General features: G+C 43.4%; 1 protein-coding gene across 2 annotated transcripts in view; it reads left to right on the top strand.

The window, feature by feature from the left end:
• LOC121581546 (leucine-rich repeat-containing protein 52) overlaps positions 1 to 8,391 on the top strand; it is a 10,221-nt gene extending 1,830 nt beyond the window's left edge. For both annotated transcript variants that reach the window (XM_041897043.2, XM_041897041.2), the window contains exon 3: positions 7,759 to 8,391. In XM_041897043.2, coding sequence (XP_041752977.1) covers positions 7,759 to 8,105 — 347 coding nt within the window. In that variant the 3' untranslated portion in view covers positions 8,106 to 8,391. The remainder of the gene's footprint in view (positions 1 to 7,758) is intronic.
• Positions 8,392 to 16,842: the final 8,451 nt, after the last annotated feature.

A 16,842-nucleotide genomic window follows, 5' to 3' on the forward strand; every position in this document is an offset into this window, starting at 1 on the left:
ATACAATGTTTTCAATTTACGTATTTGACATTGTACATGTTTATTTATAGGGTAATTATTTTTCAACATGTCCTTTCCTGGGATTTGATCTCACAACCTCTTGGTACACAGCATGTCAATCGTCCTGCTACCCTACCATGTCTGTGTCAGTTATCAGTTAATCTGACTATTCTCTCATCATTTATTTGATTTACTTATTTACTTATTTTAGAGTTTTCTGTTTTAATGTTACTCCTTAATTACTAAAATAAAATAGTTTTTCTTGAGTGTACTTTTAACAGAATTGAGATTTAGTGTAAAGTGAAAATTGTAGGAATACTGATGAAATCAATCATTGACACAGACATGGTGGTGTAGCAGGAAGATAGGAATGCTTTGAACCAAGAGGTTGTGAGTTCATATCCCAGGTTAGAACATATTGAATAGTAATTACTGTATAAATGAACGCGAACATGTATGTTAAAAGCCTCCCGAGTGGTGCTAGCTGTGCCACTAGAGATCCTGGTTCGAATCCAGGCTCTGTCGTAGCCGGCCGCGACCGGGAGACCGATGTGGCGGCGCACAATTGGCCTAGCGTCATCCAGTGTAGGGGAGGGAATGGCCGGCAGGGATGTAGCTCAGTTGGTAGAGCATGGCGTTTGCAACGCCAGGGTTGTGGGTTCGATTCCCACGGGGGGCCAGTATGAAAAATAAAACAATGTATGCACTCACTAACTGTAAGTCGCTCTGGATAAGAGCGTCTGCTAAATGACTAAAATGTAATGTAAATGTTAAAGCACTATTTGAATGTGTGAGTGTCCCTAAACAGTTTTCTGAAGTTGTAGCTAAATTTGTGCCAACTAAACATTTGAAGTTCAGGTAACAGTTTGACCGAAATGTTGAGTAAACTAAAAGTGTACTGCTGTACTGTGATTATATTCTGTGATATGCTGTACTAATACCAACATCATACACATTGATATAAAATATGGATGGACTAAGCCAGTGTGAGGGGCTGGACCAATAGTAGGAGAGGACAGCCATTCTCTCCAGCTCTGCATTTCCCAGGCCTCTCTGAAGGAATGTTTCCATGTTCACACTCTCCTGAAATGCTCACTGAAAGCATTTCACTTTCATAACCACATGCTGTGTTTTAAGCTCAGAGCTCAGTCTCTTTGATCGTCACTATCAGCCGTCTGGATCTCACCTGTTCTGAGAGGCACTGTCTGCCGTCGTCTCAGCAGCTTAGAAAATCTCGGGTTCTTCAGAGGGTTCTTCTTCAGCACGCTGCGCCTGATCTTCTTGTTTGGTGCACAAAGTGCATTCTTGATCTCCTCACTACGTGTTTCATTATGAGTTCATGAATGAGGCCTACTACACCTCAACAGTAAGACATTTAAGACTGTTATAAATCTTAGGGTCATGTATAGAAATGTCCAGTTGCTCATTATTTTGGCTACCATGGTTAGAAAAAATGATCTCAGTGAGTTTGAAAGAGGTGTCTTAAAGGAGCATAGGGGGTTTAAAGTGTGTGTGTGTGTCTCAGTCACCAGATCTCAACACAATTGAACACTTATGGGAGATTCTGGAGCGGCGCCTGAGACAGCTTTTTCCACCACCATCAACAAAACACCAAATGATGGAATTTCTTGAGGAAGAATGGTGTCGCATCCCTCCAGTAGAGTTTGTAGACACTTGTAGAGTCTATGCCAAGGCACATTGAAGCTGTTCTGACAGTTCGTGGTGGACCAACACCCTATTAAGACACTTTATGTTGGTGTTTCCTTTGTTTAGGCAGTTACCTGTATTACTTTACTGTATATATTTCCTGCACGGTTGCCTGCATCACGGGGCCTAGGATAAGTCTTGAAACAGGTGACAGTGGAGGCTAAACCTAACAGCAATTGAAGACAATCAAATAACACACGACTGAAATGAGACACGTACTGAGGAACCTTTTCTTATTCCTTTATTCACTCATGCAATTAAGGCCTAATCCCGAAACCCACAGTGTCTAGACGTGAAATGACCAGTGAATCCACCTGCACATGCCCCACCAACCGGAAACACTTTATTCAACAAACTACACTGAGTATACAAAACAATAAGAACACTTACTCTTTCCAAGACATAGACTGACCAGGTGAATCCAGGTGAAAGCTATGATCCCTTATTGATGTCACCTGTTAAATCCACTTCAATCAGTGTAGTTGGTAGGGGAGGAGACAGGTGAAATACGTTTTTTAAAGCCTGGAGACAATTGAGGCATGGATTGTGTATGTGTGCCATTCAGAGGGTGAATGGGTAAGACAAAAGATTGAAGTGCCTTTGAACGGTGTCTGGTACTAGGTGCCAGGCACACCGGTTTGTGTCAAGAATTGCAATGCTGCTGGGTTTTTCACGCTCAACAGTTTCCCGTGTGTATCAAGAATGGTTCACCACCCAAAGGACATCCAGCCAACTTCACACAACTATGGGAAGCATTGGAGTCAACATGGGCCAGCATCCCTGTGGAACGCTTTCGAAACCTTGTAGAGTCCATGCCCCGACGAATTGAGGCTGTTCTGAGGGCAAAAGGTGGGAGGGAGGTGCAACTCAATATTATGAAGTGTTCTTAATGTTTGGTATACTCAGTGTATATGCCTATATGTAATGAATGTGGCTCAGGGAACCACGTTCATGTGATCAGTAACCATGCCTTAGACCTGAAGACTTCAGTTAGTGCCTTAGGCCTTTAGCTCAGTGGACTAACAGTCGTGTTGTGCACAATAGACTTGGGTTCAAATCCAGTCGGTTACACTATGCAGCAAAATTAGTTTTGAATAAGGATTGATTATTTTTCTGTTGTATTCTTGTGTCTTGACAGATGAATGTACTGTATATCAGATTTATGCTTTGTTCAGTTTGGAGTGAAGTCTTCCCTGATTTTTTGGGATGTGTCAATACACAAAAGGGTAGCTATTTATAGTGCATCTCGCTGAGCAAGAGCCAGTCACACCATGATACACTTACTAACAAGCATCCCCTGCCAAACGTGCACACACACCAGCTCATCATCCTCTCCCCTGCAGCTCAGGCAGAATCCTAAACTAGTCCTGTAAACTATTCCTGCTGTTTTACTTTCCTGCTGCTTATTGCCTTTGTCTGCTTTCATTTGGAGCGGAGTCCTTTCCAGTGACAGCTGCCAGAAAGGGAGAACACACACATTCACGCACACACGGGACTCACTCAGACGGGGGTACTGTATAAAGCAAAAGGACAGAAGGTGTATAGAGATGCTGTGTTTTTGATCGTCACTATCAGCCGTCTGGATCTCACCTGTTCTGAGAGGCACCGTCTGTTTTTTGTCGTCTCAGCAGAAATAGAAATAGAATAAAAATAAATAAAGAATTTTAAAAATAATAGAAATAATGCATTGATAGAAGGAAGAAGGGAAGAAAAACTCACAGAAGGAACTAACAGATTCTCCACTGCTGTCTCGCCTCCTAAAGATTAGCATGCTGTCTGTAGTTAGTAGTTATATACGGAGACACGCTAGAAATAGCGTGGTGTGCGGACGGGACGGGGAGAGGAAGCCTCTCCTTTGATGTCGGCCACTAACGGGGGTGACAGGGAGGCCCGGGGGCTTCCATGCCTTGGAGAGAGAATGAACTCTAGCTAAGTAGAGGAAGCGAAGTGGAAGGAGTACTTAGTATTCACTGGGAAGAGGAGGGTAGTGTGTTATTATTGTTATTATTATTGAAAGGAGTGCTACTGTAGTGGTGTCAGGAGTTCTGAGGCTAGCTAGATCAGAGGACTGTTCAAGTGTAGTGTGGTGTGTGTGCATGTGTGTGTTCATGTGTGTGTCACACATCTGTGCTGCTAAATTCGTTTCCAAACTCTCAGGGCATCTGAAGACAAAATGGTATGTCTTTGGAGACAACAGGAGATCTAGGCCTGTCTCTGTTGTTGTCCCTAACTCTATTGTTAGTGATGTACGCGCTTATTTACTGGGTTATGCATCTCCACTGCCTTTATTTAAATAATCAAAGACAGAGAGCAAAGGGTCAGTTGTGATGTAGGCTAAGACAAATCAAGAATACATTGTGATTTTCTACAATGGAACACTAGTTAAGTATTCATTTGATGTAAATCATGATATATTATGGCCCTTCCCTTGTGCTATTATAGTTTGGTACACTACCGGTCAAAAGTTTTAGAACAGCTACTCATTCAAGGGTTTTTCTTTATTTTTACTGTTTTCTACATATTAGAATAATAGTGAAAACATCAAAACTATGAAATAACACAGATGGAATCATGTAGTAACCAAAAAAGTGTTAAACAAATCTAAATATATTTGAGATTTGAGATTCTTCAAATAGCCACCCTTTGCCTTGATGACAGCTTTGCACACTATTGGCATTCTCTCAACCAGCTTCATGAGGTAGTCACCTGGAATGAATTTCAATTAACAGGTGTGCCTTGTTAAAAGTTAATTTGTGGAATTTCTTTCCTTCTTAATGCATTTGAGCCAATCAGTTGTGTTGTGACAAGGTAGGGGTGGTATACAGAAGATAGCCCTATTTGGTAAAAGACCAAGTCCATATTATGGCAAGAACAGCTCAAATAAGCAAATAGAAACGACAGTCCATCATTACTTTAAGACAAGAACTTTGAAAGTTTCTTCAAGTTCAGTCGCAAAAACCATCAAGCGCTATGATGAAACTGGCTCTCAGGAGGACCGCCACAGGAATGGAAGTCCCAGAGTTACCTCTGCTGCAGAGGATAAGTTCATTAGAGCTACCAGCCTCAGAAATTGCAGCCCAAATAAATGCTTCACAGAGTTCAAGTAACAGACACATCTCAACATCAACTGTTCAGAGAAGACTGTGAATCAGGACTTCATGGTCAAATTGCTGCAAAGAAACCACTACTAAAGGACACCAATAATAAGAAGAGACTTGCTTGGGCCAGGAAACACAAGCAATGGACATTAGACCTGTGGAAATGTGTCCTTTGGTCTGGAGTCCAAATTTGAGATTTTTGGTTCCAACCGCTGTGTCTTTGTGAGACACGGTGTGGGTGAACGGATGATCTCCGCATGTGTATTTCCCACCGTAAAGCATGGTGTGGGAGGTGTTATGGTGTGGGGATGCTTTGCTGGTGACACTGTCTGTGATTTATTTAGAATTCACTTAACCAGCATGGCTACCACAGCATTCTGCAGCGATACACCATCCCATCTGGTTTGGTCTTAGTGGGACTATCATTTGTTTTTCAACAGGACAATGACCCAACACACCTCCAGTCTGTGTAAGGGCTATTTTACCAAGAAGGAGAGTGATGGAGGGCTACATCAGATGACCTGGCCTCCACAATCCCCCAACCTCAACCAAATTGAGATGGTTTGGGATGAGTTGGACCGCAGAGTGAAGGAAAAGCAGCCAACAAGTGCTCAGCATATGTGGGAACTCCTTCAAAACTGTTGGAAAAACATTCCAGGTGAAGCTGGTTGAGAGAATGCCAAGAGTGTGCAAAGCTGTCATCAAGGCAAAGGGTGGCTATTTGAAGAATCTCAAACATAAAATATATTTTGATTTGTTTAACACTTTTTTGGTTACTACATGATTCCATATGTGTTATTTCATAGTTTTGATGTCTTCACTATTATTCTACAATGTAGAAAATAGTAAAAATAAAGAAAAACCCTTGAATGAGTAGTTGTTCTAAAACCTTTGACCGGTAGTGTACATAATTTCATTCTCTGTAGCTCCACTCAGATTTTTACTTAAGGATTTGAAATGTCTCTAGAGTGAAACTAGCACAACATATGTACTCCCGAGTGGCGCAGTGGTCTAAGGCACTGCATCGCAGTGCTAGCTGTGCCACTAGAGATCCTGGTTCGAATCCAGGCTCTGCTGTAGCCGGCTGCAACCGGGAGACCAATGGGGCGGTGCACAATTGGCCCAGCGTCGTCCAGGGTAGGGGAGGGAATGGCCGGCAGGGAGGTAGCTCAGTTGGTAGAGCATGGCGTTTGCAACGCCAGGGTTGTGGGTTCGATTCCCACGGGGGCCAGTATGAAAAAAAAAAAATGAAAAAAAAGAATAATGTAAGTCGCTCTGGATAAGAGCGTCTGCTAAATAATGTAATGTAAATATGTCTCAGTTTCCCCAGAAAGTCCATCCATGGACAAATCCTGCCTGCACAGATTCTGTGATGCAAAATAAGCAAGTGAAAAGAGTGCATGAGCAAAGTCTGCTGGAACGAAGCACAGACTACAGAACAGAGCAGAGCACAGCCAGTCAGCCAGGCAGAAAAAGCAAAAGCCCTTTGATCTCATCCCGAGAGATTCCCCAACACAAAAAGCTACGAAAACAAAAGCAAATTAAAGCGTGTCCTTTGAAATTCTCCAATACTCTGGGTATTGCAAGCATTTTTCTTCTTCCCAATATTGCCCCTAACAAACCAGGACTTTTAGATGATACCCAGGCAGCCATACACACAGTGTTAGCATCATTAGATCGATAGCATCTGTTATTAGACCAACATACTGTATCAAACTATTTACTTCCCAAAACACATTTATAGTAGTCTATCTAAGTTCCTCTTCTCCCACACAGTATGTGTCACCTGTCAGTCAGGTCTTTGAAGCTACAGAACAGGAATTCCCTGTTCTGACATTCAAAACAAACATCCCTTTTTCTATTGAGATTCATGAATTCTGAGTGAGTGAGGGGCTTAGTCATGATCCAACTAGGAGCCTGCTGGAGCCATGCAGCTTAGAAGAAGAAAAGCCATGCTAACTGTACCGTATGAGTCAGACACAAAAGACAGAATTACCCAGTGAAATCCAGAAGGGCTGAAATGTGCTTGAATTATTCAAAAGCCTTGAATTTGGTGTAATGTAATATCAACACAACAATAACAGGCAGTAGCTCCTATTCTGTTATTTTCTGATAAGGGAAACAAATCAACGTTTATTGGTTGCATACACAGTTTTGCAGATGTTATCACAGGGGCAGCGAAATGCTTATGTTTCTATGTCCAACAGTGCAGCAATATCTAGCAATAAAAACTAGTTAGCAGGTACTGTTTTCTTACATGGTAGTTTGTATTATAGCTGCAAATGGAAAGACATTTCAGTAGGGAGTGTGTGTGTGTCATCCATCTCTCATGAAGGTTATGTAAAACTATATAATGTAATGTGTTTGAATTATTCAACAGGCCAGAGATCTCTATTTGATGAAATATAATATTGATATCACTTTCCCTGGGTGGGTAACCTACGTGCTACCCAACACTGGCAACACTTCAAAGATCATTTCCATCATTATATTATTATTATTATTATTATGTGTATGCAGAGTGCTGACTAATGCATCTGATTTAGAATATTTGCCACATCAGCTTTATAGAGGAAAAAAAAACGTAATCTTAGCAGGCCTAGTCCTAAGAGTCATGCTCAAGTTATTGGTTGGGGAATTGATAATAATAGTAGCAGTATGTTGTTCTTATGTTGGTAATACTGTATGGGCTCAGTACTAATTGCAATGACTACTAGGGCCCGGAGTCTTTCCTGGCCATGTGACCTGACCAGGAAAAACAGTCTGTACTAGTATAGCCTATAACTAGGACCCATAGTTTTTACTGGTCAGGTGACATGCTCAAGAAAAACTCAGAGCTCTACTCATTACAGCTAGTGACAGGCCTTTACTGCCGTGTCACCAATGCAAGTTCTAGTATGACTTATGTAAGTATTGTAATTAACCCCCACCTGTGCTGTGTTCTCTCTTCCAGACGAGGGCCAGACGGTGTGCGGTGGTCCTCCTGACCTGCGGGGGCAGCGTCTGGGTGAGCTGGGGATGCAGCTGCGGTCGCGGTGCCACCAGGGCCTGGGTTCATGGGACTACCTGTTCTTCATCGCCATCGGCTTCGTCATCTTCGCGGCGGGCACGGTGTCGGCGTGGGCCATCGGGGTGGTCATGGTGCTGTACGAACGCTATGTCAAAAAGAAGAGTGAGCAGATGGACCCCGAGGATGAGGTGGAGCAGGACGCAGGACCTGGCACGAGGGGCGGGGGTCCTCACCATGCAAACCCACGTGGCAATGGAGATTTGAAAAACACTAGTCACATGGTGGTGTGACTCCTCCCCGTTGCCTGCCCACCCTCCCTACCGACTGTGCCTCGGAACCCATAGAACTACAAAACCTGGGATGTCATAGGATGGCAGACATTAAGAAGAAACTCCAAAGTAGAGCACACTGGGATTTATATTGACTCCCTTATAAAAGACAAATGAGAGACAACAGAGATGTTCCTGACTGTCATTGAGATTGAGAGTTTAATGGTCATAGTCATATACACTGAGTGTTCAAAACATTAGGAACACCTTCCTAATATTGAGGTGCACCCCCTTTTGCCCTCAGAACAGCCTCAATTCGTCAGGACTCTATAAGGTGTCGAAAGCGTTCCACAGGGATGCTGGCCCATGTTGACTCCAAGGCTTCCCACAGTTCCCGTGTCTACCATTATTGATAGATACGGGAAACTGTTGAGCGTTAAAAAAACAAACAGTGTTGCAGTTCTTGACACAAACCGGTACGCCTGGCACCTACTACCATACCCCGTTCAAAGACACTTAAATATTTTGTCTTGCCCAATCACCCTCTGAATGGCACGCATACACAATCCATGTCTCAATTGTCTCAAGTCTTAAAAATCCTTCTTTAACCTGTCTCCTCCCCTTCATCTACACTGATTGAAGTGGATTTAACAAGTGACATCAATAAGGGATCATAGCTTTCACCTGGATTCACCTGGCCAGTCTATGTCATGGAAAGAGCAGGTGTTCCTAATGGTTTCTACACACTGTACTATAATGATATGATGCAACTCTCTGGTACTGGGGCTTCATTTATCAAAAGTGCGTGTGCACAAAAAATATTAAATCTTGTGTGTGCCACTTTTCTTGCAAAGGTTGGTATTTATACTTTTTGAACTTGGAGGGAATGTGTGCATATCTCCACGCACAGCTCAGACCATGCGTACGCACAACTTCTAGTGGTTGATCAATTCTATTGCAAGCAAATATTGTTATTTCGGGGGAAATTAAGGTGTTTTATGCATGGGAATTAAAATAATGGTAGGCTAAGAAAAACATGACAACCTAGTCCTAATGATAAAACAGCATTTGCTGTTGGTAAGGAGATCGCATAGCAGCATGTAGCCTAATATGTTTCTTTAACTTTTATTATATAGGCCTAAATCATAATCACATTGCAGGACGTCGCTCCTTTTCTGACATGACGGGTTTATTACCGCTACACAACAAATATTAGCCTACCATTTATCAGGAGCGTGACATCATAGCCTATTTAATCTCAGAGCCTATGCCAAGGCAGGAGATAGAAACAGAATAATGTATTGATAAACAAAATATTAACAACAATTTGTCTTTTGCATAAAAGTGTGGGCTGTAGCATTTACTTTTAAATTGTTCAAATAGACATTCAATCTTGCAGAATGGGCAGCCAGTGTTTGACACTCGCTATAGGCAGCATGCAATTTTAGTTTGAAAAAGTCACAGCAAAAGATGAATACATTCTGCCCACACCTCTACAGAAATGTGATAAAATTTGCCATTGCACTTTCTTTTAGAAACTATAATGGCCTAGTTCCAACATCTCCAAATCATACAGCAAAGGCATTTTTGTTATCATAAAAGGTGAATGGAGGACGTTTTCCAGGCAGGGTTGTAACGCTCGTTTACGACGGTACAAATATAGTATGCCTTTGATTTATCAATGAAAACATGTGTATATGTTGCATGAGACAGTTTGATAAATCTCAATATGTTGTGCGTGCAAATCCTAGAATCTCCACGTACCCCAGAATTTAGTGAGACATTTACTCACGATTGATAAATGAGGCCCCTGTTCCTCTCTGGTCCTGTGTGTGTGTGTGAGTGTGTGTGTGTGAGTGTTGGGAGTTTGACTCCCCTCTACTATTAGCCAAGAGATCCTATCTAAGTAGAGCCCTGTCTGCTGAGGGACTTGGCTTTAACCCAGCATGCTGTTGGAGCTTTTCTGGCTGGCCTCTCAGTGGGGCCAGGTAAACACAGAATGTGATAATTGATTTCCAGCGTTCCTGCTGTCCCTGGTTAGTACGAGTCCCGTCCACCCTATCTGTCTCCGCATCCGCTGACTGCACCAAAAGCCTTACAGTACGTACTGAAGGATAGAACCATTCTACAGCAATAACACAAAACACAGTACTAGGCCTACTCTGGGACAGTTGCTTTAATCGAATCCAACCCCCTCAGAATACTACTGACCATCTATCATTCTATATCCCACCACGTCAGCGCTGGATTCTTTTTAAAGCTAAATTCAGATCACATGGATCAACACTCACTCCACTCCCTATCTGTCCTGTCGGTCTTCCGGCTGCACTCTGACAGTAATCCTGACTCTTGACTGTTATTAACTTAGGTGAGTCTCTCCATTCATCCCAACAACACCAGCTGCCCTAAGGAGAGGCTTGTGGCTGGATTACACTGGATCTGTGGGGCTGTTAGAGGACATATTCATTACACACAATGGATTGATCAGCTGGAGAGGTGGTGTGAGAGGGAGAGAGAGAGGGAATAAAGTTATATGACTGACAGAGAAGCCAGTATCAGACAAACTTGGTGCACCTAAGTCAGTTTGTCACCCCTACCACACACACACACACACACACACACTAGGAGGTGATGCACATGGGTGTTACAGAGATAGACTGGGGTCCAATGTGCCCCCAAGATGAATGCAGTACATTAATGTACAGACAGTATTCATGTCATAACTTCTGTTCTGATACATCTAACCGACTGGGCGCATGTTTTCTAGGAATAGGAGAGGTAGTGTTGGGTGTTCGGCTGGTGTCCTGATCAAAGCAGAGATGTTATTACAGTTAGCTGACTTTTATAGTGACACTGTCTATGACACTCTGTTTCTAGTCAACACCAGGCAAGTCTGAACCAGGAGATACACTATATGGCCAAACGTATGTGGACACCCCTTCAAATTAGTGGATTAGGCTATATCAGCCACACCCGCTGCTGACAGGTATTTAAAATCGAGTATACTGCCATGCAATCTCCATAGACAAACATTGGCAGTAGAATGGCCCATACTGAAGAGCTCAGTGACCTTCAACGTGGCACCGTCATAGGATGCCACCTTTCCAACAAGTCAGTTTGTCAAATTTCTGCCCTGCTAGAGCTGCCCCGGTCAACTGTAAGTGCTGTTATTATGAAGTGGAAACGTCTAGGAGCAACAACGGCTCAGCTTGAAGTGGTAGGCCACACAAGCTCACAGAACGGGACCGCCAAGTGCTGAAGTGCGTAGCGCGTAAAAATCGTCTGTCCTCGGTTCCAACACTCACTACCGAGCAGCTGCACACAAGCTTAAGATCACCATGAGCAATGCCAAGCGTCGGCTGGAGTGGTGTAAAGCTCGCTGCCATTGGACTCTGGAGTGGTGGAAACGCGTTCTCTGGAGTGATGAATCACGCTTCACCATCTGCAGTCTGATGGACAAATCTGAGTTTGGTGGATGCCAGGAGAACGCTACCTGCCCGAGTGCCTAGTGCCAACTGTAAAGTTTGGTGGAGGAGGAATAATGGTCTGTGGCTGTTTTTCATGGTTCGGGCTAGGTCCCTTAGTTCCAGTGAAGGGAAATGTTAACGCTACAGCATACAATGATATTCTAGACGATTCTGTGCTTCCAACTTTGTGGCAACAGTTTGGGGAAGGCCCTTTCCTGATTCAGCATGTGCCTCCATGCACATAGAGAAATGGTTTGTCAAGATCGGTGTGGAAGAAGTTGACTGGCCTGCACAGAGCCCAGACCTCAACCCCATCGAACACCTTTGGGATGAATTGGAACGCCGACTGCGAGCCAGGCCTAATCGCCCAACATCAGTTCCAGACCTCACTAATGCTCTTGTGACTGAATGGAAGTAAGTCCCCGCAGAAATGTTCTAGCATTTAGTGGAAAGCCGTCCCAGAAGAGTGGAGAATGTTATAGCAGCAAAGGGGGGACCAACTCCATATTAATGCCCATGATTTTGGAATGAGATGTTCGACGAGCAGGTGTCCACATACTTATGGCCATGTAGTGTATGTTGGCGAAATGAACATAGAACTGCTGTACCCCTCAAATAGGACACTCATGAATGTACACTATCAGTCAAAAGTTTGGACACACCTATTCATTCAAGGGTTTTTCTTTATTTTTTACATTGTAGTATAATAGTGAAGACAACAAAACTATGAAATAACACAGATGGAATCATGTAGTAACCCAAATAGTTTTAAACAAACCCAAATATATTTTATATTTGAGATTCTTCAAATAGCCACCCTTTGCCTTGATGACAGCATTGCACACTCTTGGCATTCTCTCAACCAGCTTCATGAGGTAGTCACCTGGGATGCATTTCAATTAACAGGTGTGCCTTCTTAAAAGTTAATTTGTGGAATTTATTTCCTTCTTAATGTGTTTGAGCCAATCAGTTGTGTTGTGACAAGGTAGGGGGGGTATACAGAAGATATTCCTATTTGGTAAAAGACCAAGTCCATATTATGGCAAGAACAGCTCAAATAAGCAAAGAGAAACGACAGTCCATCATTACTTTAAGACATGAAGGTCAGTCAATACGGAACATTTCAAGAACTTTGAAAGTTGCAATCGCAAAAACCATCAAGGGCTATGATGAAACTGGCTCTCATGAGGACCGCCACAGGAATGGAAGTCCCAGAGTTACCTCTGCTGCAGGGGATAAGTTCATTAGAGTTACCAGCCTCACAAATTACAGCCCAAATAAATGCTTCACAGAGTTCAAGTTACAGACACAACTCAACATCAACTGTTCAGAGGAGACTGTGTGAATCAGGCCTTCATGGTCGAATTGCTGCAAAGAAACCACTACTAAAGCGCACCAATAAGAAGAAGAGACTTGCTTGGTCCAAGAAACATGAGCAATGGACATTAGACCGGTGGAAATTTGTCCTTTGGTCTGGAGATTTTTGGTTCCAACCGCTGTGTCTTTGTGAGACGTGGTGTGGGTGAACGGATGATCTCTGCATGTGTATTTCCCACCATAAAGCATGGAGGAGGAGGTGTTATTGTGTGGGGGTGCTTTGCTGGTAACACTTTCTGTGATTTGTTTAGAATTCAAGGCACACTTAACCACCATGGCTACCACAGCATTCTGCAGCGATACGCCATCCCATCTGGTTTGGGCTTAGTGGGACTATCATTTGTTTTTTAACAGGACAATGACCCAACACACCTCCAGGCTGTGTAAGGGCTATTTGACCAAGAATGAGAGTGATGGAGTGCTGCATCAGATGACCTGGCCTCCACAATCCCCCGACCTCAACCCAATTGAGATGGCTTGGGATGAGTTGGTCCGCAGAGTGAAGGAAAAGCAGCCAACAAGTGCTCAGCATATGTGGGAACTCCTTCAAGACTGTTGTAAAAGCATTCCAGGTGAAGCTGGTTGAGAGAATGCCAAGAGTGTGCAAAGCTGTCATCAAGGCTGTCTCGACTTCCTCCGAGGCTGCCTCCTCTCCTTGTTCGGGCAGGCTTCGGTGTTCATCGTCAACGGCCTCCTAGCCACTGCCGCTCCTCATTCCATTAGTTTTGTCTTGTTTATTACACACACCTGGTTCATATCCCCTCATCAGTACCTGTATAAGTGTTCCCTCTTCCCCCCTTGTCTTTGTGTGTGATTGTTTATTGTGGAGGAGAGAGAAGCTCGGTGGAGCGCCGTGTATCCCAGTGTGCCTTGTATTATGAGTGTTTTTACGCATTACTGAGTAACTCTGTGATTCAGAATAAATCCTGTTATTCTGTGATTTACCCTCCTGTGCCTGACTCCTTCAGAATCACCTCATCACAAAGGCAAAGGGTGGCTATTTGAAGAATCTCAAATATAAAATATATAGTTTGAGTTGTTTAACACTTTTTTGGTTACTACATGATTTCATATGTGTTATTTCATAGTTTTGATGTCTTCACTATTATTCTACAATGTAGAAAATAGTACAAATAAAGAAAAACCCTTGAATGTGTAGGTGTGTCCAAACTTTTGACTGGTACTGTATGTGTGCAAGCGTGCTTGATTGTTTGTGTGTGTGTGTGTGTGTGTGTGTTTGTGTGTTTCTTTTGAGGGGGGATGACACAGAAACTTGATCTGCTTTATGCATTTAAGACTAGGCACCACACTCTAATATGGTATTCTTTCCCCTTAATCATATCACAATCAACTTTTACCAGTTGAATGTGGACACAAATATAATACCATTATGCAGTGGGGGGAAAAAGTATTTAGTCAGCCACCAATTGTGCAAGTTTTCCCACTTAGAAAGATGAGAGAGGCCTGTAATTTTCATCATAGGTACACGTCAACTATGACAGACAAATTGAGAAAAAAAATCCTGAAAATCACATTGTAGGATTTTTAATGAATTTATTTGCAAATTATGGTGGAAAATAAGTATTTGGTCACTTACAAACAAGCAAGATTTCTGGCTCTCACAGACCTGTAACTTCTTCTTTAAGAGGCTCCTCTGTCCTCCACTCGTTACCTGTATTAATGGCACCTGTTTGAACTTGTTATCAGTATAAAAGACACCTGTCCACAACTTCAAACAGTCACACTCCAAACTCCACTATGGCCAAGACCAAAGAGCTGTCAAAAGACCCCAGAAACAAAATTGTAGACCTGCACCAGGCTGGGAAGACTGAATCTGCAATAGGTAAGCAGCTTGGTTTGAAGAAATCAACTGTGGGAGCAATTATTAGGAAATGGAAGACATACAAGACCACTGATAATCTCCCTCGATCTGGGGCTCCACGCAAGATCTCACTCCGTGGGGTCAAAATGATCACAAGAACGGTGAGCAAAAATCCTAGAACCACACGGGGGGACCTAGTGAATGACCTGCAGAGAGCTGGGACCAAAGTAACAAAGCCTACCATCAGTAACACACTACGCCGCCAGGGACTCAAATCCTGCAGTGCCAGACGTGTCCCCCCTGCTTAAGCCAGTACATGTCCAGGCCCGTCTGAAGTTTGCTAGAGTGCATTTGGATGATCCAGAAGAGGATTGGGAGAATGTCATATGGTCAGATGAAACCAAAATAGAACTTTTTGGTAAAAACTCAACTCCGTCGTGTTTGGAGGACAAAGAATGCTGAGTTGCATCCAAAGAACACCATACCTACTGTGAAGCATGGGGGTGGAAACATCATGCTTTGGGGCTGTTTTTCTGCAAAGGGACCAGGACGACTGATCCGTGTAAAGGAAAGAATGAATGGGGCCATGTATCGTGAGATTTTGAGTGAAAACCTCCTTCCATCAGCAAGGGCATTGAAGATGAAACGTGGTTGGGTCTTTCAGCATGACAATGATCCCAAACACACCGCCGGGCAACGAAGGAGTGGCTTCGTAAGAAGCATTTCAAGGTCCTGGAGTGGCCTAGCCAGTCTCCAGATCTCAACCCCATAGAAAATCTTTGGAGGGAGTTGAAAGTCCGTGTTGCCCAGCGACAGCCCCAAAACATCACTGCTCTAGAGGAGATCTGCATGGAGGAATGGGGCAAAATACCAGCAACAGTGTGTGAAAACCTTGTGAAGACTTACAGAAAACGTTTGACCTGTGCCATTGCCAACAAAGGGTATATAACAAAGTATTGAGAAACTTTTGTTATTGACCAAATACTTATTTTCCACCATAATTTGCAAATAAATTCATTAAAAATCCTACAATGTGATTTTCAGGATTTTTTTTCCTCATTTTGTCTGTCATAGTTGACGTGTACCTATGATGAAAATTACAGGCCTCTCTCATCTTTTTAAGTGGGAGAACTTGCACAATTGGTGGCTGACTAAATACTTTTTTCCCACACTGTATACAAACAGCAAATACATCCAACAAGTTTGTAGTCACATGCTTGATGTAATCATTGCGTGCTAGGATTATTTGACCAAATACTAAATCTTTGACAACTTTAATACACGTATAATTGAACTTGTCCCAAAACTTTTGGCCCCCTAAAATGGGGGGGGACTATGTACAAAAAGTGCTGTAATTTCTAAACAGTTCACCTGATATGGATTAAAATACCCTCAATGTCACGCCCTGGCTCTGGGGACTCTTATATGTTGAGCCAGGATGTTAGTTTCTATGTTTAGTGTTCTATGTTCATGTTCTAGTTCATGTGTTTCTATGTTGGCCGGGGTGGTTCCCAATCAGAGGCAGCTGTGGCTTGTTGTCTCTGATTGGGAACCATACTTAGGCAGCCTGTTTTGCACTTGTTATTTGTGGGATCTTGTTCCGGAGAGGTTTGTGTTTGTTAACCTTAGGACTTCACGTATCGTTTTGTTGTTTTGTAAATTGTTGTTTAAAGTACTCATTAAAAGATGTACGCATATCACGCTGCACCTTGGTCCGTTGCTTACGACGATCGTGACAGAAGATCTCACCAATTAAGGACCAAGCAGCGTGTCCAGGAGCAAACGCCGGAGGTAACGCTAGTGGATGTCCTCCTCGGTTGGGGGAAGATCACCGAGGAGGAGGCCGTCCGCTACCGGAGGGCGATGAGGGAGGATGTCCAGGCAGGAGAGGAGAAGCGGCGCCAACTGGGCCGTCGTCGGACAGGCGAGAGGCAACCCCAATACATTTTTTGGGGGGGCACACGGCATGGACGACGGGGCTGCTGGAGGCAGCTACAGGGCGAGTTTGTGGATTAGGAGAGGAGGCCACCAGGTTTGGGGGGCTGGAAGGGAGGTTGGCGGAGCCTAGAGGTAGAGCAGAGGCAACTCCCTA

This window comes from Coregonus clupeaformis, chromosome 14 (assembly GCF_020615455.1).
Source record: "Coregonus clupeaformis isolate EN_2021a chromosome 14, ASM2061545v1, whole genome shotgun sequence".
Taxonomy (NCBI): domain Eukaryota; kingdom Metazoa; phylum Chordata; class Actinopteri; order Salmoniformes; family Salmonidae; genus Coregonus; species Coregonus clupeaformis.